The sequence below is a fragment of the Paramisgurnus dabryanus genome, chromosome 4 (genome assembly GCF_030506205.2).
Source record: "Paramisgurnus dabryanus chromosome 4, PD_genome_1.1, whole genome shotgun sequence".
NCBI lineage: Eukaryota > Metazoa > Chordata > Actinopteri > Cypriniformes > Cobitidae > Paramisgurnus > Paramisgurnus dabryanus.
In genome coordinates this window covers 35,547,382-35,573,651 of record NC_133340.1, presented here as the reverse complement: position 1 = coordinate 35,573,651, position 26,270 = coordinate 35,547,382, and the positions used below count along the sequence as shown (strand labels likewise).

At 36.3% G+C, this 26,270-nt stretch overlaps 1 protein-coding gene across 1 annotated transcript; it reads right to left on the bottom strand.

Moving 5' to 3' along the window:
* Positions 1-110: 110 nt before the first annotated feature.
* On the bottom strand, positions 111-26,270 carry slc24a2 (solute carrier family 24 member 2). The gene is made up of 10 exons (XM_065254379.2): positions 26,134-26,270; positions 21,139-22,174; positions 7,355-7,390; positions 7,133-7,241; positions 6,932-7,006; positions 6,596-6,675; positions 6,343-6,477; positions 5,189-5,278; positions 3,519-3,685; positions 111-1,858 (listed from the first exon to the last, which is right to left on the bottom strand). The coding sequence occupies exons 2-10, from the start codon at positions 22,021-22,023 to the stop codon at positions 1,609-1,611; spliced, it is 1,827 nt and encodes a 608-aa protein (XP_065110451.1). The 5' UTR covers positions 22,024-22,174; positions 26,134-26,270; the 3' UTR covers positions 111-1,608.

Below are 26,270 nucleotides of genomic sequence, written 5' to 3'. Positions count from 1 at the left end.
CAAAAAATCTCATCAGCTTAGTTTTATTAATTGTTTTACAATCCTCAGCAATGCAGAAGATGGAAACATAAGATGCTGTATAGAAAATCACTTACATCACTCATCTTAATGCAGTTATTTGAAAGCAAAACCATATGTAGAAATGAGAGCTTTAGATTATACCTTTAATTTTTGTTTAAAGATAGGTTCCTTCTTTACTGCCTTTATAGGCAACAATGTGAAATTACATTATTTTGACATCACTTTTTGTATGATCTGATCATGAAAAAAACTGTATCATCCTCATCAAACATGAGGATTGAGCAAAACGTTGAATTTATTTAACATTTTGAATCCCTTAGTAGATAAAAATATGGTGCAGAAAAATCCGTACATGTTTAAGTGTGGCCTAAAATAATTTGCATTGGGTATCATATTAATTACTTTACTTGCTTTGTTATAATGCTTAAGCCATTATAAAATAATCATTGATGCACAGTATCACATACAACATATTGCATTTTAAGTGTGTTCATTTCTACAAAGTCAAAATATTGCACATTTCTGATTGTGCAAATAATACTTCTTATATTTAACTCCAGAAATTTTTTTATTTTGTTCATCACTTATGTAAATATACAAAAATTATGAACGAGTAGATATGTGCCATTTTACCTAAATATAAACAGTCAACTTCAAAGCTTTTGGGTGCTTAATTCCTTTTATAAGCACCAGTTATTTCACTTTCAAATCCCAATCAATCATACCAAGACAGTATTGAGAGATACAGGCAGTAATGCATTATTAATAAGGACCTCTATAAAGTGAATAATTTATGTATATTGCTTAACAGACTAGTCCCATGAAATTTATAATGAAGTCACATTCACATACAGCAGACTAGACTGGTTTTGTGGTAAAGTAATAAAGAGAAACGTGCGTGTAAGTTTTAACTTTTCATTCATTGAGTTTGCCAAAAATATCACATTAAAAATTAGACATCAGTCCCAGAGAATATATATTCTCTATAGAAAATATTGCATTGACAGAAAACAGTTAATACGATTGATTATATTCAATTGTACGAGTGCTCACAATCTGTGAGTTGAATATTGATTATGTGTAGGCCTAGACTTCAGAAGACTGTCTACAAGTCTATTCAATAAGTTAAATGATATACTCAGATCGAAAATGCTCAAGTAACATTCAGAAAGGACCAGCGTTCAGACAAAAGCAATTACAGAGCTTTTTCTTTTAAATGATTGTTACAAGGCTTACATAACCAAAAGCTGTAAAGCACACTACAAGAATCAGCGTTTCGTTGTTTAAATAGGTATGCATATTTGCACCGTAGGTCCTTTCCTGAGTCTTCAGTAGACATTCTCCATAAATGTCTTCCTCCTCTTTGGATGTGTCGTCTCCACTGATAAAGTTCAACCTCTGCATGCAGAGTGATAGAAATGGCTAAACCTACAGTACATCAAGTCTCTATGTACCACCGTGGTACTTCCCATAATGAACTACTAATTAGATGCATTTTCACATCCACTTCATAGTTAAAGGGCCCTGAGTCTGAAGGAAATCGGAAGGTAACCCGGAGTCAGGAAAAGGGCGCTTAAGATGAAGGACTCAGATGGAGACTGGGCAGATGATGATCTTGTCCTCCAGCATTACACTGACCACCAGGAAGACGAAGTATAGCAAGAACATGAGGGACCCCAGAAGCTTGCTCATCTTCCACTTGCACACGCCGATGGAGATGATGACGAAGAGAAGCATGAGGAAGAGCAGAACGATGGCGCAGAACAGACCATTACTGCTCACCGCCACTGGACTCAGATCGTTAAACAAAGAAAACATCAACCATGGAAACGGCAGGCTGGAGAGGGGAACACAACGATATGTTTAAATATTTGCTGTATTCCAGTTAGTCCACTTATTTTATGCCCTATAAGTATGTACTGTTTTGTTATGCGACGTATAGACAGACATAGAGTAGACATAGAGTATAGACATAAAGTAGACATAGAGTATAGAGTGCACAGCAAGAGAGTCTGCAAGTTCTGAGACATTGGACCATTGTTGCCTAGACCCATATTGCGATGGATAACAAACAAACAAACACATCAAAACACAACTCTTTCGTAATGTTTACTAAATAATTGGACCCCACCAGGGTTTTTAATAATTAATCAAATTCACAAAATTTCCATGGCCCACATAATTTTTTGTTGTATGAATAATATGTAAACATTCAAAATATCAGAAGAAAAACAAAGCCTCTTCTTTAGAACAACAACAACAAAAACATTTATTCCAGCTTTATTTTATCAACACTTTAATATGTGAAGATGCATAACAGCGCCCCCTACTTTATAACAGTAAAAACATAAGCCAAATAAAATTTCTTCGTGGAAAGTGTTACCCTGTGTTCACACCAGCCGTGGTAGAGGCGGCAAAAATGTGTTATTCACGTGTAGTTGGACGCTTTAACATTTTGAGTTTACTCACTTCATTTGCGCGTGAAATTCTAGTCGAGACATTCACGCGGAAATTCGCATCATGGGAGGGGCTTCTGTGACTCCGCTCACTCCCTGTAATCACGTGACTACTAGAGCAAGCTCCTTATTGCTTACCGCGGCCCGAATATCCGCCAAAGTTCAAATTTTCCCATTTACACCGCGCCATTCGCAGGTACCGCGCCGCAGGATGCCTTTTCGCATCTTTGCATTGACTTAAAATGTAAATCACTTAATCACTTGTGCTTGCCGCCTCTTCCGCGTCTGGTGTGAATGCCACATAAATGTATTAATTCGGTGAAGCATCTTATATTTATATTCAATTTAGTGAAGCGACACTAAACAAGTACCTCTCACAATGAATTGTGGTTAATATCAGCTTTAAGACTGCTCATGGATCTAAACTTTTCACTGAAAACAGGTTACTTTTTGGCCTCGTACACACTGCAAACTTTTGGGAGTGACAACCGCATTTAAATGTGGGATTGAATCCCCTAAATGTTAGTTACATGTCTGTACAGAACAAGAATCGCTCCCGAAAATGTGATTATTTGTGATTTGTGAACCAGTTGTGAGGCTGCTCCAAAGCGCGCTGTCTTGCATTGTTGCCAGGTCCTCGTCTTTTTTGTACGTACAAACTGTTTTGGCGCTTAACCGTTTATGGCTTTTGGCTCATGAAGCGATCGAGTTTTGAGTGCCGGTCCCAATATTTTGATCTTTGAGATAAAGCATTTGGATATATTTCGGTTTATTTTTGGATATTTCTGTGTCTCTGTTTTTTAATTGCAAGATCTGGCAACACTAGTCAGCAAATGCTCGTGCCTCTGTCATTTTCTGCACCGCGCATACAGAAGACTTTCTCTATTGTTTTTCATTCCTTACCACAGGTGCCTCACTGTTCAATTTAACATGTGGCTATATTGGAAATGCATGCCATTTTTCTTTTGAAACCGACTATCCTTCTCTATAAAATGAATGCAATGACTAATAATTTTTGTTATAATGATGTAGCATCCTCACCCCACAGTGATGTCGAATATGTTGGAGCCGACTGAGCTGGACACGGCCATGTCTCCGAGACCTTTCCGTGCGACAATAACGCTGGTGATGAGATCTGGAATGGAGGTACCAGCCGCTAGAATGGTCAAACCCATTATTTCCTCTGTGATTCCCATAGTCTCACCAACCTGCGAGAGATATATGCATTAGTAGGCTGATGAGCATAAACACAACTGTCATGACATGCCAAGTCATGACATCTTCAAATACACAAATTAAAGGGATAATTCACCTAAAAATGAAAATTTCATAATTTACTCACTCGTAAGTTGTTCCAAACCTGTATTATAATTTTTTTTGTTCTGTTGACCACTTAGGAAGATATTTTGAAGAATGTCTGTAACAAAGCAGATCTGGAGCACCATTCACTTCCATAGCAGGAAAAACGATGGTTCCCCAGATCTGTTTGGTTATCAACATTCTTCAAAATATATTTTAGTTAAAAAAAATGTCAGGTTTTTGGAACAAATTGAGAGTGAGTAAATTATGACAGAATTGTCATTTTCTGGTGACTTTATCCCTTTAATGTAATTTAGGAACCAATGGCAAAATAAGGAAGTTGTTGACCTCCTGCCACATCCACAGTAGCTCTGTTACAAACCTAACCAGATATCATTTTGAAGCATCATGGCCATATCGCTGACATAGCTGTTCACTATCTAAAGGAATTCTTATTCCAAAAAATAATCCCAGAATGCATTGTGATGAGTCAGAAAATCTGGTTGTTTGACTGCAATCCTACTTGGTTTAGAGTAGTTTTTATCGAAGCGATAGCGCATTAGAGGACAGTTAACTTCTCTCTGACAAGAACAGCTAATTGGCTTTAGGATTTGGCTGTTACAGATTTACAGCAGTGCTATAAGGCAAGATCAACCTTTACCTCTGGCTACCTCACATAAAAGATAATGCTCTTCTTTCTCTCACATTTGCTGATTTTTTAAATATATATAGTATCACACGCATTTGGTAAAAGCCACGAAATGATATGTTACTTACACTGTAAAAATAATACAATGACTTTACTTAAAAATATAGTGCATCATTTTTGCATCCACTTTTTTAAGTAAGTTTTACATGGAATTTTAAGCAATTGCATAAAATGCTTAAAATTCCATGTGAAACTTACTTAAAAAATAGATGCAAAAATCATGCACTATATTTTTAAGTACATCCTTTATTTTTTTTTAGTGTACTTCAAGGAAAAGTGTAGGCAAGAAACAGTGATGAAAGAATAATATTAAAACAGAAGATAACAATCTGATCCCTTTGCCTCAACTTTATAGAGAATGCCGCAAGCAACATCAAGGTCATTAAGGGTTTGAAACTGAAAGAATGCACATACTGATCAGATAAAGGCACTTTGGATTAATGAATAACTGCGAATGTAAAATGTAATTTCCTGGTAATAAAAGCCTTAAAAGGTTTGATTTGAGTGTGGTACTTATGGAGGTACAGTGTTTCCATAGCTCATTGGTAGCGCATTGCGTCAGCAGCGCTAGTTCATGGGTTTGATTTCAAGGAAACACGGTCACAAACTGATAAAATGTAAACCTTGAATGTACATTAAATCGCTTTGGATAATATGCATAAATGTAAATGGAGTGTATGAACTGATGCACATGTCTGAATACCTGATGAGCCCACCACACCATCAGATAGGAGAAAATGGCAATCCAGGTGATGGATCCCAAAAATGTCATGGGAAAAAACTTCTTTGAAGTCTAGAGAAAGAGTATGTAGAAAAGTTATTATAAACCAGCACAAATATCAATATCAATATATATATATATATATATATATTTATATCGGTATATAGTTTCTCCATTTCTAGCAGTACCAAACCAATAACAAAATACACTCTAAAAAATGCTGCCCAACAATGGGTGAAAACAATGTTATTAAACCATGTTAAATTACAACCAAATCGGTTGGGTTCATCCTTTTTTAAATATCCCAGCATTTTTAGGGTGTATATAAAAAAAAATGCTGGGTTGTTTCAACCCATGATATCCAGTGGCGGCCAGTGACTTCTTTTTTCGAGGGCCCTCGATGTGAAGTTCGTCATAACATGTATGTAGCCCGTCATGTGTGTGGTTTGTCATATCAAAATATGTGTTCTGTACATCGGGAGATCCTGTGTGCATCACGTGTTTTGTCAAAATAAGTGCCTGCTGCAGACGCGTCTAAAGGGTTTAAGAGAAAAGAGACGCTTGCGTTTGCCAGATACTCGCATAATCTCATGCGTAATCAGAGTTTACTGTTAAGGGAGTGTCTTGCGGGTATTTTGTGAACATGAGCGTCTCTTTTATCATAAACGGTTTTGAAGCGTGTGCAGCAGGCAATTATTTTGACAAAACACGTGATGCACATGGTTCACATGACGCAACAAACACATATTTTGAAAACACGAGCAACACACATGACACTCTGAACACTTATTTTGAATTTGCGCCCCTTGTTAGAGCAGTCACCAGCCGCCACTGTTGCACTGTCCACTATTCATAGTAATAACAGTTGTTATAGCCAATATCTTTATTTAAACCCAACGATTGGGTTGTCCATATTTTACCCAACCATGGCTTAAAACCTTCCAGGCTTTTTTTGAGTGTATTCTACATGAACCGCAAACAGTAATGGGAAGTGTTTTTGAACAACCCACATATCTCTGCAATTCTGTTTGCTACTGGGGCGCATAAATCTGGGGGGGTGATCAGTACAGAAGCATATAGAGGTCTGTGTGAATCGATGCCTGAATGTGTTAAACGTAAATGACAGTCATTCTTACTTCTCGACGGACATCTGGCAGAGTCAACCACAACGGAAAGACGATGGGGAAAATGACGAGGTACGTTGCTCGCTTCCGTGGCGTGTCAGGCCATGCCAAGCTCAAAGGCTGATCTTCATGTTCCTCCTCTTCCTCCTTTATAACAAGAATATTTCTTTGCAGTGTTTGTAAACATTTTAGGTTAAAAATATTCACTATAAAATATATAAAACATGTGATTGGACATTGCTACAGGTGTCTATAATGTTTTCACCTTAGGACCGACAGCATTGCCATTCATAGGTGGAGTGACCTCTACCTCCACACAGCTGCTGTTGGGAAGGTTTTTATCTGCTGGAGGACAAAACGAGGAAATACGGAAAACAAGTAGGAAACAAGCGATTGTAAAATGAACAGGTTCATCAGTTATCAATTATTATAGTCAATATGACATCACAATTGAACCTTGTTAAACATGTAAATATTTATCCCCACCTTCATTTGGCTTTCACTGGCAATCACATTGACCTATTTTATAGCTGATAAAATCAATGTAGTCCCACCTCCATCCTTTGTTATGAAAGTAAAAAGTATTTCTGTTAAAACTTACCTACACCATTTGCCTCATCCTGACCCTTTTTTCTTGCAATCTTGTGTAGAATGGACGCCTTCTCCTTAAATCTCCCTGGGGCACAGATTAAGGTACATGTATTATTTTCCTAAGACAGATAACATAAATAAAACTTTCCAAAATTGATGATGTAAGCTGCGTCACTGTGTTTACATGCAGTTTCCAGTGTTTGCACATTACCCTCACTGAGTGGGTCAAGTGTGTGAATCATTAGCTGGAAAATGCTGTTTCTCATTAGTGTGTTGTGTAAGGAGGCGGAGCTTCCTCCTCGCTGGAGACGGGGCTTAGCCTATAGGAATAGGAATACTTAAACACTCAGATAATTCATTTTTATTTTATCATTTTGAATGGTGTGTCGGTAAATAAGTAGTACTATGTACAATGTTAAGGGTAAATACTTACAGAAAGTTTATTTTCATCATCTCCTCCACTCGTAACCTTTAAAAGGAAAAAGAAAAAACTCAATTTTGTGACAAAAGCAAACTTTAATGCAACCACGAAACAAACGCAGCATCAGAAAGCAGATCAGTGATTTGTGCAATTTTTTATTTCCTTTTTCTGATGAATCAACATTGTTCAATTCATTTCCAATTTGTAAAATTAATAAAATAAAAAATATTTTTTAAATTCTTTTGCATTTGTAATACTTGACTTTTTGACAAAGACATACAAAGGTTTGACAAAAGTTTACCACTGTAACCTTCACTAGATGAGACTGGTTTAGTCTTTGCTGTTCATCAAAACCCCCACAATTTCTAAACAAGGCATTTTTCAAATGTTTTTAATTCCCTTAAAGGTGCATTGTGTAACTTTCAGAAGCATCTCTTGACAGAAATGTAATATAATTCACATAACCATACTAACAGTATAAAGACCTTACAGGAACTGTTCTGCAGAGCGCATGTTGTCACTACGTTGTCCCAGATTAGTGATTTTTTCCAACCCGCGGGTCCCACTTTTATGAAATATTTGACCCACCCCACACTACTGTATTTATTTTTACAACCCGCACCGCTACTTGACGCTTCTGTGACGTGACAGCAAAAGTTTGGGGATATCAAGTTATGATGCGCAAGTTACGTGGCGCAAGTTACGTTGCCACGTAGGCCTACATAATGAACCGCCCAGCAATAAAGTTACAATTTCTTTACCCGACCCACTGGTTACCCACAGGGCCCGCGGGTTACGAGACGACCCGCACATCCCTATCCCAGATGATGACATGTCTGTCCTGTGGCGGCTACCGTAGCTTCACTATGCGATTCACTTTTGCATATCTGGGATTACTTTTTTTTAAAGTGCACCTATTTCAAAATAAGTGTTTGGAGTGTCATGTGTGTTGCTTGCGTTTTCAAAATATGTGTTTGTTGCGTCATGTGAACCATGTGCATCACGTGTTTTGTCAAAATAAGTGCCTGCTGCACACACGTCAAAACCGTTTATGATAAAAGAGACGCTCACGTTCACAAAATACACGTATGAGATTATGCAAGTATCTGGCAAAGGTAGAGCCTCCTCCTATCTGAAGGAGGGGTTTAGTCTTTAGACAGTTTCATCCAACGCACGCGCATTGTCATGGTTACATGCCTGAACCTAAATGAACTAGTGGCTAAACTGGCTAGTGGCTAAACTGATCTCTGAAACAAATACCTCGTCGAAAATAACCTTTTTTGGTTTGCTTAAGACAAGGGAAGATTACGAGGATTGATCACAACTGTTGGAAGAGGTTTGGCAGCCAGACAAGAATTCAAGGACCTGTTGTATACATACATTTTTTTATAGTAACGTTAGCTCAGTGTGTTGTTGATATGCGTTAGATACTGTATGATACAAAGGTAATTTACTTCATTTATTTGACTTGTTATCAGAAATAAACTACTGTAAGAGGACTCTGTTGTTATTGATTCTTTGTGGAAGTCTACCGGAAGCTGCGTTTAGTCCACAAATGCCGTTTGTTTATGTTGTTGCTGCTGAAACCGTCTATACATATGAAAAGTTAGTATCTAATCATGAGCACTGTGTTTCATTTTTCGGACACTTTGAATGTTATGTTGGTAAGTGAACAGTTAGTACCGTTTGTATTGATGAGTAAGAGATTTGAGGAAGCATTAATGCAAGCATAAAACTCATTCTGTGCCATTTGTGCTATGGACAGGGATGACATCTTGAAATTGTGTTGAACAATGTAAAGTGTTACAGTATTTATTTTCTAAGCATGATACAAAAAGACAAGAAACTAGACATTTTGAAAGAAGAACCTCCCCAAAAAACATTAAATGATCGGAATTATATACAACTTGGCAACCTACACCTAGAAACCACTAGAAACATCATAGAAATCACATAGCAGGCAAAAAACACATGTAATCCTAAGCAAGTCCATAGCAACACTCTGGCAACCATCGAGAACGCAGTGGCGCAGTGGATAAAACACGGGTTCGAATCCACTGGAATACACCATTGTGTCCCTGAGCAAGACACTTAACCCCTAGTTGCTCCAGAGGCGTGCGACCTCTGACATGTACAGCAATTGTAAGTCACTTTGGATAAAAGCGTCAGCTAAATGAATAAGTAAGTAAGTAAACTAATTACACAATATAATCATCCTGGTATCATTTCATTAACAAACCTTACTCAACAAAACTAGAGAATTATACCAAAATCTTTAAATAAGACCCTTAAAGCTAATCTATTCCAAGCTACCCAAACAGGTGGACAATGTAAGGATGGACATTAAAATTAGACATAAAAAGTTTTAAACAGAGGACCACAACTTGTCTGAAACCACAAACCAAAACCAAAGACTTGCAACACAGAGAGTAGCACTAAGATTATGATTATTTTATTCATGCCTTTCATTGTCTAAAGATCAAGGCATTGTGCACATGAATGCCATTTTAAGCTTATTTCTGCAATCAAGTTAATAAATGTTTACATAAAATTCATAGTATAAAAATAGTATGGGAAATTATATGCAGTAACCTGCTAAAAATTGCGATATGCTGTGCACAGTGACACAAAAATACTTTGAGGTAGTAAAATCTATATATTTTATGTGTAAATAATATTAAAATATATTTAAAAACTGCAAATTATATAACAAACCAATTTGCCCGCATAGAGTCTGTGAGGTGCCCGCCAAAGCACATTCTATTAGTCTCAATTGTAATATTTATTTATTACATAATTTTAATATTAGCTTGGCTTCTTTTATGTATGTTGAAATTTAAACAATAATAAAACATATCAAGATGTAAAATGAAATAAAATCATAAAAAAAAGTTTTGATTAGACTATAACAAAAAGTAGCCCTCCAGACTGTTTTATCCATTGTGGTAGCCCTTGCTCACAAAAAGGTTGGAGACCCCTGAGTTTAAGTAACATAAAAATATATGTTGATCTGATATATTAATTTACAGTGTACATTTTTACATTTCTGGGAAAAGAAATCATCACTCCCTCGGTCTCAGTAGTCTCTCTGCTATCTGCATCGACTCAAAACTTTGACTGTACATAACTTTTTAAAGTATTAACATCATTCAGTTATTACAATCTGCATACTGCAGTATTTGCTGTATTTCAAAATATCTTGCTCCCCTAGTGAACGCCGCACAACACCTTAAATTCCCACATGACATTTTGTCATCATCATGTGCAAATGTTAGAAAATAAACAACTGACCTTGTGAAACCTTTCATTTGAGTGCCACTTACTGTATATGCATGACTAAACTGATAGTGGGGGAAAGCAACAAAAAAATGCTTCCAGCCTGGGAATTCGTATTCCTGTATCCATTTACGAAGTGGCTAATTTGTGTGAAGTGAAATGTACAAAAACGAATAAAGCCCCAAAACCAATGTCATGGAGGGAAAAGCAAATAAACGGAATAAAAAAAACTTATTTATACAAATGAACTCCTTGTAAAATAGTTACGAATTGCCATGAGATTGAAAGCAAGTATATTTAACAAACTTTACATAATCTGGTCATCTCATTTGACACACACCCTTACACAAGACATAAAAGGCTGTAATTGGGATCAGGGTCGTCGGTATTATCAGCTAACAGCTAATGAACTTTGTAGAGTAACACTTTAGCACTGCAGTGAGTTGTTGCTGGACCAATTAGACAACTGAAACCATCTTGCAATGACACCATTACAGTAATATTTTAGCTTCAAACTCTCTGAGTGAACTCACCCATATATAAATCTGATATATGTTCATAAATGTGCTTTAAAAATTGTCATTTTTGTGATTTATTGTTTTCTACATAATGTAAAGAACATTCTGTGAAAATATAACAGTGACATATTTTATATTGACTGGTTGAGGTCATGTCAAAGATTTTGATGCTCCTAATCTCATAATTAACTTGGATTTCGCAGACAGGGTCACATATGTAAAATATATTTACAATAAACCCATGTGGTTTACATGTATTTCCATATATCAGATTTTAGTATGTTTCATTGAACTAACACTGTAACAAAGCACGATGCAAACAACTTGCATTGATCTTTCATACTTCTCATTTTCATTCACTCGTACTTGGGAGAATGAGACACAATACATGATAAAGTTTTTCTCTACACATTAAGGTCAATATGAAGGGTCAGTATGGATAACCAGTTTGTCTGTTATATCACAAAAGCATTTAATCAGCTAAGACCGAACAAAGCTCTTATCCTCTGACCTGATGCCTTCGCTAATGAAGATAGGCCTAATTCATGATGTAACTACAGGAGAGTAAGAGGGGCTGATCATGCTGAATCACATTTGTTTTGAACACAGCCAGAAGTGCTTAAATTTATGAAATATTTAGCTAGAAAAATATGTTTATGTAAACTTTCAGCACTGAATGTACACTTACAAACATAAATGTTTTTTTTTATCTACCATTATCTCTGAATCACAGACAATAAACATATTTGGTTTGAGGCCACCATTGTAATCGGCGAGGTTGTTCAGTACAATGGGTTATTTACAATCCAGTGTTGGGTTAAAAAAGGATGAGCCCAGGTTGTAATTAACCCAAATTGCTGGGTGCACAGTGCACACCCGTTGTGTTCAATTTAACCCAAAAATTTAACTCAACGGCTGTCCTCTTTTTGAACCTGGGTTGAAAATAACCCAGCATTTTTTAGAGTAATGTAGGTCCTAAACTGCTTGTACATACATTTCAAGCTACTACTGAGGCAACAACACATACCTGTCCTACATAAAACATGCAGCAAACTTTGTCTGTCTGATGTTTTTCCAGATTTTTGCCATGTATATGTGTCTATACTTTTTTTTGGAAAATCCTTCATAGAACACCTTGAAATACTATACAAAAGATTAAGGACCTTAGTCGTGAAAAACAGCTGAATTTATATTCATATTTTTCCTAAATATGTTGTATGTTGTTGAATTTAACTTTCCTCGCCAGCGGGTTTTTTTTAGTTGCCAACCAGCGCAAGCATTTTTTATAATTTTTACAAAAGTCATGTGAAAATATCAAATGAAAGACCCTCTGCTTTCAAACCAACAAACAAACATAAATAGTATTTGTATTAAATCTATATTCATTGAGATTAATCGAGTATAAAAACCGGCCCGAGAACCGGAATTGAAAATTGAATCGAGAATCGAATCGACTTGATAGCTTGTGAATCGTAATCGAATCGATCTGGAACATCTGATTCGATACCCAGCCCTAGATAGGATGAAACTTTTTTTTCATTGCACTCTAAAAACAAACGGTGCTATATAGCACCAAAAATGGTTCTTTGCTCGTAATCATAGAAGAACCGTTTTTAGTGCCATATAGCACCGGTGAAGCACCAGTGAAGCACCTGTGTAGAACCATATAGTGCTATGTAGAACCATATGTGGTGCTATATGGCCCCTATTTGGTTCTACACAGGTGCTTCACTGGTGCTTCACCGGTGCTATATGGCACTTAAAACGGTTCTTCTATGATTACGAGCACAGAACCAATTTTGGTGCTATATAGCATCGTTTGTTTTTAGAGTGTATATTAATAAAAAGAACAGTGAACAGCAGTTTACAAGTGGGTAATGAATAAAAAGAAATTAAAAGCCACAACACTATCGTTGTCGTCTTGCTTGTGAAATCTAAAATGCTTCCATACTTCTGACTTTTTATGTGAAGGTGGCATCAACGTCAATGAAGCACCTGAAACTGCCATTTTAAGCACTGAATGAATGAATCACAGGCTCGCCTCTCGCTCCTTGGTAACATCGCGCAAGGCAAAGAGGAGGGTGACATCTAGTGAAGAAGACTAGTAATTAGATTAACGTTAATCTTACGTTCAATGTTTGCGGAAATAAAGGTTACACTTTATTTTGATAGTCCACTTTAGACATTCTATTTACTATAAATAACTTTGCAACTACATGTCAACTAACTTTCAATAATTTGCAACTATACGTCAACTAACTGTCATTAGTGTATTAGTAGACTTTAAGGGTTGGGGTTAGGGAAGAGGTTTGGATTAATGGAATAAGTTATCATGCACCTGCAAAGATACTTAAAGACAGTTAAATGTTTGTTGAGATATTATCACAATAAAGTGTTAGTAGATATTAAGCAGACAGTTTACTAATTCTCCAAAGATTGGTAGTTGATAAGTAGTTGCAAAGTTACTTATAGTTAGTAAAATGCCTAAAGTGGACTATCGAAATAAAGTGTTACCGAAATAAATATTAAAAAAAAAAATCGATTCTGCTCTCTGAGAATCGATTTTGAATCGACCACGTTTTAAAAGAACAATTAATCGAAAAATAAAAAATTTTGCCCAGCCCTAATCCTATCCTATAGGTAGGTTTCATCAAAAATACCAAATTAACTCAGCAAAAAGCTGAAATAACTTTTTGTTAGCGATCAGATTCAGAAGGATGATCAAAACATACACAGTGTTACTGTTTTTGAATCAGTGAATCCTTCAGTGTTTTATAAGTTGGGTAAGAGCCCCACCTAGTGAATAATGGTGGAAATACAGTTTGCCGTAAAATTGCGTCACTGGCAAGGAAGTGCTTTCTCTTAATTGACAAGATAACTCATCAATGGCAGGGAAAGAGTTAATTCAATGGAATCATTATCATGCATATGTTTCACATACAAGTTACACAGAAATTAGTTCTGCTGAGTTGTGGTAAAACCCTTATTGGCACACTTTTTTACATGTTGTGTAAATCGGTAAAGGAGTTATATCTGGTTTGATCATACATTATCAGAAAGGTACAAGAAAGAACAAATGTCGTCACTGGGGTTGTACATTTTCAAAAAGCACACTTATGGTATATAGGTACCTCCAAGGTATATACTGTACAGTGTTGGGAGTAATGCATTACAAGTAACGTGCATTACGTAATAATATTACTTTTCTAAAGTAACGAGTAAAATAACGCATTACTTTTTAAATGTACACATTAATATTTGAGTTACTTTTTCAAAAAAGTAATGCAAGTTACTTTTTTAGTTTAATTAATTAGATTAAAAAAGTATGTGCTGGATTAAACTAAACGTAGTCACATTATGCACTCTATGCGTACACGCCTGTGTGGGAACAGTTTGAGGCAGAAACTGAGATGGCAGGCCAGAGCTCGACATTTTTGTGATGAAATATCCAATTTCTGAATGCAGAACTTTTCAGTCATAAAAACACCTGCAAAGCCTGAAAGAGATCAAGCCTCAGCCAAGAAAAAGAAAAGCAAAAGTAACGTAAGCATTCATTTTCATGAAAAGTAACTAAGTAATACAATTAGTTACTTTTTTGGAGAGTAACTTAATATTGTAATGCATTACTTTTAAAAGTAACTTTCCCCAACACTGATACTGTATCTGTTTTTGTTCCAAAAATAGTTCATGTTAGGATCTTTTTTAAAGGTATGGTACCGTCCCAGTGACAAGGTTTGTGCCTTTTGAATTATCATTTTAAAGTCATTGTCATCTTTGCAATGGCTCGGCTGTTAAACAGAAAGGGATGTAAATTCAGTAAAGAGGCTTAAATTAACAGGCAACCAATTTTAGAGACAGAGGCATTTAAGGATTCACACTTTAAGTTACACAACAACAACAAATTCTCTCCCTCTCCCCTTTACATATGGAAAATTAGCAACCTAGCATGCATTTCTGTGCATTTATCTAATTGGAATATCATCACATTTACTTTTCCAATGCATAAGACACTTTTATTTAAGAGGTAATTAAATACTCAGCAGCAAACAAAACTTCTCAAGATAGCCAATAAAATGCTATTATTTGCCATTTAAATAGCAAATTAGCATGCCTGACGTTAATCTCATAGATTTGGTCAAAATTCGCAATTGTAAATTATAATGACTTGCACAACTAATCCTAACCCTGACTAAACATAAACATTATTCCACCGACTTAAAATCCATAATTAAATTAATCTTTAGTCATAGAAGAAGTCACGTAAAATAATATATTTTATCATATATCACATATTAATTGACAATAACTCACATTTCCAGAAAACCTGAGACAGACAGTTGGGCATTGTTGTTAACAATATTTATCACCACCTCAAAAGTCTGTTTTAGAAGACAGGACACTCCTGTAAGCACTAAAACCTTATTCACACAGCACTTTGGTCCCAGAAAATACCCGTAAAATTGGTAGACAAGCTTCTGTGTGAACGCAAACACGTCCCGTAAATCTCCTGGGATCGTTCCCGTAAAGAGGACCTAGTAACATTGCCCTAAGATACCCGTAAAACCCTCAGTGTGAACAAGACGCAGAAATAATGCCGTAATGGTGTCATAGTGAGGACGCAACAATGAAGTTATGGTTTAGCTCTTTAAAATGAGGGCTTTACATGCAGATCAACATTCACGACGAGAAACTTCGGCAAACTGGACTGAAGCAGTTATCAGGGAATAATAAATGAGACACATAAACAATGCCGTAAGGGCGTGCTGTAGTGAGGATGCGTGTGTCATGGCAACATAAAGTTACGGTTCAGCTCTTTAAAATTAGGGATTTACATGCAGATCAACATTCATGACAAAAAATGTCAGCAAACTGGACTGAAGCACATATCAGATTGCTCGTCCCTTACCGCCCTGAAGCGGAGATCATTCAGCAGCATAAAAGAATATCACATCACATGCTCATATGAGGTTATAATAAACAAAAATGCCCGTGCCTCATTGCAACACGATATTGTTCAGCTCCTCAAAATGGAGGTTTACACATTAACAATCACGGTGAGAAAATTCTGCAAACTGGAATAGAGAAGAGATCAAGGAGCTTTTCAAATATCCACTCTGAAGCTGAGATCATTCACCAGCATAAAACCCGGGCATTTAGCGCTCCTTTATAGTCTTATCATAAACAAAAATGCACGCGAGTGGTCACTGAAGAGAGAAATAATGAATAATAAGCAAACTTCAGACACTGCGGAGAAGAAAGTAAGTGCAGGACTTTAAACACGTGAGCGCACACACAGATTCAAAAATCATGGGTGCATTTTCCGTGTATTTTCCAGAAGGTCTGTGTGAAAAGGGCTTAAGAGTCTTTCAATTTTGTTTGGCATCACCCTTTGTAAGCAGTTGCTTCGGGATTACAAAGGATTTCAGCTGGAAATAAGAAACCATGACCACAAAATAAGACATGTTTCGGAAACTTCCATAACTAATGATAGATGGACACAAAAAGAAATGTCACAAGATGATATACAAACTATACAAACGTCTAGGTTCTCCCCAGAACACCTTGCACCTAACTCTGATTTAAAAAAGAATAGGACACCTGTCTATAGTTAGCAGTACTAAAAGGATCACAATCTTATTGGATTAGCCGAAGCTTCAGCTAAAAGAACATCAAAGAGCACATGTACTACCCTTCCCTATGTTAACCTATCTACCTATTAGCTGCTGGAACGACTTTAGGGCCCAAAAACAGGCAGGAGGGCTCACAATATTTAGGTCTGGAATTAAGGGGTCAAAAGCAATCAACTGTACGGTTACAGTACCTACCAAAGTGTTTGATATAGTGAATGATAATTTAGAGGGCTAAAAATCCTATTAATTTAAGTTACAAACTGTAAGTAAATATCAGGTGCAGTGTAAAAAAACAGTTAAAACAACTTGGTTTTGCAAGTCGATTCAACATACTTTTATTTTGTTGAAATTGTTTAACTTTAATTAATTTTTTTAAGTTGAAGTAGCATAAAAATATATGTTGATTTCACAAAAGTGCTGCATTTTTTTTTTTTTTACATTGTATCGTCTTCTCCTGCCAGGCATACACTACTAAAAATAAGGTTCCTGCATAGAGGAACCATTTGTGGTCTCTAAAAAGAGCCTTGATTATTTGTCTGGACAACCTTCTTCCAGTACAAAGAACCTTGTAGGATACTTAGTTTTTAAAATTGTACCTGCTTGCATGAAAAGAAAATCTGTTTATTTCTGTCAAATACAACTAAAAATAGTGGAATGTTTCGATTTTCCTTAGCTTAAGCTCTGATTTCATTGCAGAAGTGATAAGATGATAAAAAATTTCCCAAGCATTGCTTTCTTGAATCACATTCCCAGTGTGCAGAGGTGATAAGATGATTAAAAATTTCCCAAGCTTTGGAATCACATTCCCTTGCATGCATAAGGCAATCAACTTAAATATAACACTAATGATTGTGTTTAGGTAATGCCTGTTAATGATCTGGCACATGACCCCGCACAAACAAAAAATGGTTGACAAATTCACCTGAGTTCCATACTTTGGACAAACTGCATCTGCAAACAACAAATTTGACTCCAGCTGTTTGAAAAAAGCATAGCGGGTTGGACATTGGGAACAGCTTTAGGCCTCCTAATTTACAATCCATAGATCTGGCAGATGTGATGTTCATACCATGTCCAAAATGATCTCAATATAAGCTCATAATTAGGAATACTAAGAAAAAATGCAATTATGATAAATTATGATATACTGGAATAAAAAAAAATTCTAGTCAATTTTCTTATGAAAACAACTATGGTTTCAACAGTTCAACTATTGTATTTGTAGTAGAGCAACATTAACCAAAAATCTTGTAGTTTGACTACAGTTACAGGGTTACATTTCACAAGACTTTTTTAAGATATCAAATAAATATCTGGTGTGGTGTCCCCAGAATACATTGTGAAGTTCTAGCTCAAAATAGCATATATATAATTTATTATAGCATGATAAAATTGCCACTTTGTAGGTGTGAGTAAAAATGTGCCATTTTTGGGTGTGTCCTTTAAAATGCAAATGAGCTGATCTCTGCACTAAATGGCAGTGCTGTGGTTGGATAGTGCAGACTAAGGTCAGTTTTCATGCTATGTCCCCTTTAAAAACGATACCTGAAATGGGATCGGAATTTCTTGAGACCAGATAATTTCTTTGGAGAAAAATCCAATTTCATTTGTTTTCGTTATGCAGTAATTCAACCACCAACATATGAGCTCTTTCAAAACTTTCAACTTTGTCTCGAATGTTTCTTGCAAGAGTACAGAGTTATAAAATTATTGTGGATGGTATACCTCAGATAGTTGGTAACCTAGGTAAATTTTGATGATAATTGTTTTAATTAATAATAAAAATCTTTAAATTAGACGTTGACATCTTGTCAAATCTGATTTTTTTAAGTGAAACACCTGAAAGCTCACCCAATTCTATAATCATTTACCAGAGGTGTTAAAGGGATTGTTTGCCCAAAAATGAAAATTCTGTCATCCATTTACTCACTCTCATGTTGTTACAAACCTGTATTAATTTCTTTGTTCTGATAAACACAAAGGAAGATATTTTGAGCAATGTTGTATTTCCATAGAATGAAAAAAGAATACTATGGAAGTAAATAGGGTCCACAAACGGTTTGTTTACAAACATTTATCTTGGGTGAACTATCCCTATCCCCCTAGTATTTAAATTTACTGAAGTAAATTTTTCAAGTATTTGTGTTTAATTTAAAATTTTACTTTACTACATTTCGATGCATTTTACTTGACTACATTTAATTAAAACAATATGTTTTTTATTAACCTTTAATACTTAAACCCCCAGTTTTACAGACCTGTAAAACACATGTTTGAGCTGTCTTAACTAAAAATAACTTGCACTGAGAGATCTTATATATACCAGGGCCATGATACACACCAGTAACATCATTTTCTAAGGCATGTTTTTGAAAGATGCTTAAACGTCTTAATTTAACTAAGGCCTAGTCCTGGCTTTAGCTAAACCTTGTTTGTGAAATCAGGCTAAATACATTTTAATCTAGTCTTATGTGGGTGATTCTCGTGAAATTAGACTTATGAGGTGTCATGAAACATTTTGATAAAAAAGTAAATGCAAATTAAGAGTATCAAAATAATAAGCATACAGTTACAAACATCTCTTCGTGTACTATTTTGCACATGATATCAAATGACATCATACAAACCAATTTTGATGTTTTTTCCACATTTAATGGGAAAATGTTTATTTATAATGTTATAATTTACAATAATACAATTACAATAATAAGGAATATAAATGTGTCCGAGACCAATTTTCTCATCCTCCGCAACAATTTTCAATCATTGTTTAAGCCCTCAAGGAACTAACATTAAAAAAAAATTGTTGAAAGGGACATAATTGACTGTGACACTCAAGATGGCTACCAGGTAAGCAGTTCTTATTTTTTCTCTCCAGATAAAAGTTGAATTTTTTTTGTCATAGTACCTAGACAACTTTGTTCTTCTCATTACTGAAACATGAGTTTGTTAATGCATATATTTAATGTAATATCATGTTGTGATAATGATAATTTTTGATAATTTAAAAATGTAAATAATTCTATAGGATTTTTTTTTAAATCCTCTAAAAATAATGGTTATAGTAAGTTCAGACCTTAAGTCTTTATGTGCAAAAACAATTGGGCAGGGTTTCCCTCAGCACTTTTCAGTTCGGGCGGCCCACCTAAGCTGGGATACCCTACCACCTTAACTAGGTCGTCCAAAAAAAAAATTTCCACCAAACGCCACATGGCCGAAATGAGAGAAAGACATGGTCCGTCACTGTCTGAAGGATAACTAGCCTGTTGATAAAACATTTAATTCATTAATAATCTAGTATGTGTTCATTTTCTGTCATAGTTTCTTCAAAATTGAGTTTTATTTGAGTGTTTTAAATAAAAATATTTTTATAATGACGCATACGCCCCGCCCCTTTGATTGCCACGCCCCCGGCCCGCCCACCTGCACAACCCTACCACCATAACTAACAATTTTTTCTGCGGGAAACCCTGATTGGGCTTTTTTAAAATTCTGATGCTGGACACCTTCTAAATCTGGATTTCGTGAGAATCACCCACGTTCATCTGACATGAAGTTTGGTTTTTATCAGGTATGTGCATGTACCATATTTTTCCACTGGCAGCGTGACTAACATGGCAGGGCATCTCCGGGTTCAAGGTCAGATATTACATTTCATAAAAGTCTAGTCTAAAAATGGCATAACATTTTTTGTGCTTTAAAAACATTTAAAACCGAGAACCGAATCGAAAATCGAAAATCTAATCGAATCAAGGATTTTGAGAACCATGGCACCCCTACTAAAAATTGCATATACTTAAAAAATGCTTGAGTACCTCTGTCATTTATTCACACTTAAGTTGTTTTTGATCACTATTGCCTTCCATAGTATTGTTTTTCCTTCTATGGAGGACAATGGTGCCACTGCTTTGATTTCCAATATCTTAATTTGTGTTCAACAGAAAAAGATAATCATAAAGGTTTAGAACAACTTAAGGGTCAGTAAATGATGACAGAATTTTCATTTTTGGGCTAACTGTACCTTTAATCTCAGCCAGAAACATGTGAGATTTTAAATTTTTATCTTATGAGCAAGATGTCTACCAAGGCATCAATCAATAAAACGAATAGACAGAAATGCAGCTCTATCCTTCTACAACCCAGGTTTCTTAAGAAAAGATCATAATTTGTCTAAAACTTTCATTCTGTACCTCTTTTTCACAACAGAGGTCCTGTTCTTACTCAGCTAAATGTACCTATAAATGGTTGAGGTGACACCTAATATTTTGCCTAATCCGACGCAAAACTCTTGCCAGCATTTTCATCGACCATACAAACCAACATCATATTTCACCTGGAAAGCAAACATCACATCTGGAATAGTTCAACTCACCTTAGGAGAAGCTTCGATGTCATCCACTTGATTCCTGCTTAGTTTGCTTTTGATCCAAGTCTCTACAGTTACGTTGTACTTCATAAATGTAACATAGCTAGCATAACAGAGCAGCAGTCCCAAGCTCTCTGAATAGGTAATGTAGTTATCCAGAAAGAAGACGATTAACATGATAAGTCCAACAATATAAAAGGAGACATCTCTAAATAGAGGCCACCAGGTGAGGTTCAGAATCTCCCGCGAGAAGAGAGCACACATACCGATCACGAACAAAATGTTGAACACCGCAGAACCCACGATGGTACCAATTCCCACGTTGCTGTGCGAGATGAAAACGCCGATCACAGATGTGAAGAGCTCAGGGGCGGATCCTCCGGCGGCCATAAAGGTGGCCCCTGCCACGTCGTCCGAAATCTGGAGCTTTTCCGTGATGACGGTGAGCGCAGGAACGAAGAACTCGTCGCACACGATGGCAAGGGCGATGAACATGTACATCATACCGAACATATGGAGCACGACGGCACCTTGTCTCCTCTCCTCGAGCGAGAACAGGTCCTCTGGATATTCCCCCTTGTGGTGCTCACCAGAGGATGCCATGGCAATGGGCAAACGTGCAGATGCATTGCCCTCGACCTCGGAAGAGAGGACAGTTCTATGTGGCATTTGCCCTGCAAGTCCTTCGTGGTTGGTGGGTGGTGTCCATTCCGAAAATGGCCCCAAAGTTGTAAAGGCACTCCAGGACAGGAACATCGAGAGGGCTGAAATGCTCAGGATGAGACCAAGGACCCGTGACAGACGAAGTTTCCTCCTCACACGGTGCGCTCGGTGACGCCTGCTGCTCCACTCCGGAAGAGTGGAATTTAAGCCACGGAACGTGGGATCCATGGTTGATGGGCAGCTCAGAGGTCCGGTGGTCTCGAAACTATGGAGCGCCAGGCATGGTTACACGGCCACTCTACTTAAACCTGACAGGAAAAATCAGCCCCCCGATTCCTCACAGGGTCCAAGGGCTCTAATGGTTTCCTCATAATAATCTCTGAAAGAAAATGTATGTGAAAGTGAGACATCCCTAGTTATAATAAAGAATACATATTATTTCTTTTGCATTTACACTTTCACATTTAGCACACATTTTCGTCCGAAGTGACTTACAGTACAATAAAATACTGAAATTTTACATCATAACATTTCTTTGTTATAAATATTTCATGACATTTAATTTTAAAACTTAAAACTTATAATTTTAAGGATGTTAATTTCCATTTCTTGAGATTTTAATTTTCAAAGTATCCAAATCATCAACTTATGAAAAATATCCAAATATAACTTAGCATTCATAATTTTGGCATGATTAAAATAGCATGACATTGTAAACAAACCTGCCATAAAATATCTACATATTAGTTCCCTGACTAAAGGATTAAAATAACAGATGGTTTTCTCAGCCAATCAGGTACAGTAGCTTGCTTTCGATTACCTCACTGTAACCTATTAATATACAGTGTGTGTCTGTAAGCAGTGGGAGGAAAGGAGTGTTTTTAAGACTGATCCCCTTCCATATGGCTATTTATATAACAGCGACATTTTTTATGAAAATCTGACTTTTTCCATGTTTAAGTGCTGCACTGCTCGGTCCCCAGTGCTCATATCAACCTAGAAAATACAAAACCCAGTAGCTTAGTTTTAGTAAACCATTTTCTGCAAGCGCGTGAAAAAATAGGTCATTGAAATTTTGCTCTCCTTATGATGTCATAAGGAGATCTTATTATAATACCTCCCCTTAATCTGCACTATCCAACCACAGCACCGCAATTTAGTAAAGAAAGAAAGAGAGAGAGAGAGAGAGAGAAAGAGAGAGAAAGAGAGAAAATTGACAGCACAACTTAGTTTGAATTGCATCAAACCACTGTTATCAGTGTTTGCACTTCATCCGCTCATTTGCATTTTAAAGGACACACCCAAAACGGCACATTTTTGCACACACCTACAAAGTGGCAATTTTAACATACTATAATAAATTATCTATATGGTATTTTGAGCTAAAACTTCACATATGTGCTCTGGGGACACCAAAGATTTGTTTAACATCTAAAAAAATTATTGTGACATGTCCCCTTTAACCTATGCTGGGTTGCTTTAGCCCATTTTTGGGTCAAATATAAACATTTTCTAGGTTAATTTAACCCAGCTGCTTGACTCGTCCCTATTTGACCCAACGCTGGGTTGAAAATAACCCAGCATTTCTAAAGTGTAATGGGTGATGGGGACGGTGGTGACAGAAACAGTGGTTTTGGTTTAGCACATATAGATGGTTTCATCGGACGCACGTGATACACGTCTGGATCCGAACCTTACTTCCGGTTTCGTTTTTTTAATGGTCTGACTAGTTGCTAAACTCATCTCTTGAACAAATGCCTCGTCGAAAATAACAAATGTTTTGGTTTCCTAGGTAATCTATGTGTTGGTTTGTTTGCTTGTTATACAAATAAACTATGTTTAAAGAACTTTGTTGTTATTTATATTAGCGGAGTTTACCGGAAGTTACGTGCGGACCGCGACAGCGGCTTGTTTATGTTGTTACTGCTGAAACTGTCTATAATTAGCTATATAATGGTAGGTCTTTTCAGTGTGACACCTGCACCTGACATTATTACCATAGCAACAGAGGAGCTTGCCATAATCGCTTCTTACATCACTGATCTACTGTAAAACGCCTAATAATGTTGAACAAATGGTTACACAAATGGTTTGTGCAAATGTGGTGACAAAATTGTTTATTTGAAAATGGATAGTTGCTTCAAATTCTAAAAAAGTGATGTTGCTACCCTAAGCAGTTCTCTACCTGATCTGACCCTTACAACTACTTCTGTTCATGCAACTTAATATTGTCTGTTTTGATTCTGTCTGATCAGTCTCTACTGGTAATGTGTTTCGTTATCTGATGGATATAGGAACAAATAGTACATCATTAAGGAATCATATTAGAATATAGACCAAAATACACTACATAAAGGAAATTTTTTAATGGTGATGGTTCATCATACTGGTTGTGCAATGGAAACCTTTAGAATTGTACAACTAACCACTTCCATACATTTGTCCGAGCATATAGCACAGATGTTACTAGAAACCCTTTTCTCTAACTTTACAGGTGAAGGAGGACATTTGCTAATGTTGGCGGCTAAACCAAAAATATATGTAGTTGATTGCACTGCGCAGACTAATCGACATATGACATCATACAGATAAGTCTCTCTGTTCTCTAGATAAGTCTGTTCTTGACGTCATACGCTGCTAGATCTGCTTAGTGACACGTGAAATCGAACATGCATAATGAAATTAGAAAACACAAATATTAGACAACTCATATATCCATTCTTATAAAAAGTACACCGTTGACAATATAAATGCACTGGCATTACTTATTGAACATGACATTAGACATATGAGATATAAAAGTCACCATGAAGCGGAAATCGCAATTGTCTTTTTTTCCCTGGTGTTACATATCCAAGTGAAAAGGCTCCTGAAATGAGGAAAAGGGTAGGGCGGGACTTAAAGAGTAACTAAACCCCTGGTCAGAGTCTGACTCCACCCACTGCAATATTTGAAAAATGCAAGAAAAGTGGGCAGATCCCAACAGAGATAGAGGGGACGAACTAGCTCGTACCAAGTGTGTGGTGAGATCGTAACAAGGGCGTGGTGATCTTGAACCTGCTTACGTCACGAGTAATTTCTTGGACCCAACATCCAATAGGAAAATTCAACTGCAGTAGCCACCGTTCAACCTGAAGAGGGCAGCACTCAGACGTTTTTACACCATATATTGTAGTATTGAAACACTTTATATCCAAATGTCAAAAAACTTACTAAAATCAATGAACAGCACTAATAAAGCATCATTCTTACAGATCATTAACTAAAAAAAGTTGGTTTAGGGTTTAGTTACTCTTTAAATTTGGTCCTTCGAGAATTGACTGGATCATTGGAAGTTGGGTCATGTTGCTACTTGCTAATCGCTGAGATCTTTTCCCGGGCCCCGCCCTCACGCCGTTCCTTGTGACCGGAAGTAAAGAGAGATCTTTTGAATAGTGGAGGAAGTTTGCATTTTTGATTATGAGGGCACAGAATTTTTTTAATAATGAAGCTTACAGATTAGTTATTTGTAAAAAAAATACTACAATATGTCAAAACAATTTAAGTTTTTTATTTAAATTTCACTGTGACTTTACAGTAAGTCTCGCGAGATTCCACGGTGTTTTAGTGCACTTTAATGAATTACTGAATGTCACAAACAGCAATAATATAAAAGGCAATGAGGTCTTTAAATCAGTGCGCACTAATTGCCTCAGAAGGAGTAAAATCTTGACTAATTAATTTTCATTAACACGGTATTAAAATAGCCTCAATTAAACGTATTACATTATTACAAAAATACGTAAAAAGACATATTAAACTGCACGAAATCCGCGCATCATCTGATAAATGAGATCATAAACCAAAACAACCCTCGAATGTTTTTTATGCTTTGAAAAAGTAATAATCCAAATTGCTTTTACATATTTTTAGAACTTAAGTGAATTTTACAAAAGCCCGGCTGCTCTCTGTCGAGTCCATCTGTCAAGTTAAGGATTTAATCGGATCAATAGGCCACTAGTATTATCCTGATTTACACAGTCTTACTTTTACCCTGACTCGCATATCATATTGCTTAAATGATACACAAATTAAATACCTGGTAATCAGCCGCTGCCATACCTGCACGATATGGACATTAAAAATACGCGCATGAATGCGCATGCACAGTAACACTAACAGCACGTGAAGCGGTCACCTTGATTAATAGACTATCATTCGATCGTTTCATGTGCATTTAACAGTTATCTTTTCATATCTGCACCTTTACATACTTATGTACACTAACATAATACATAAAATAAATATAGAAACGACAAATCACATGTCGAAATAAAGCCATTGAATAAATCAATTTACCTTCGCATATGATGGTTTACTTGTGATGATGAATCTTCCAAAAGATCCAACTTACTCACTGAACACCAACCACTTGCTGTTTCACTGTCCTGGATCAAGAATGATGGTAATGCCACAGGTTAGAGGGGAGGTTTGAT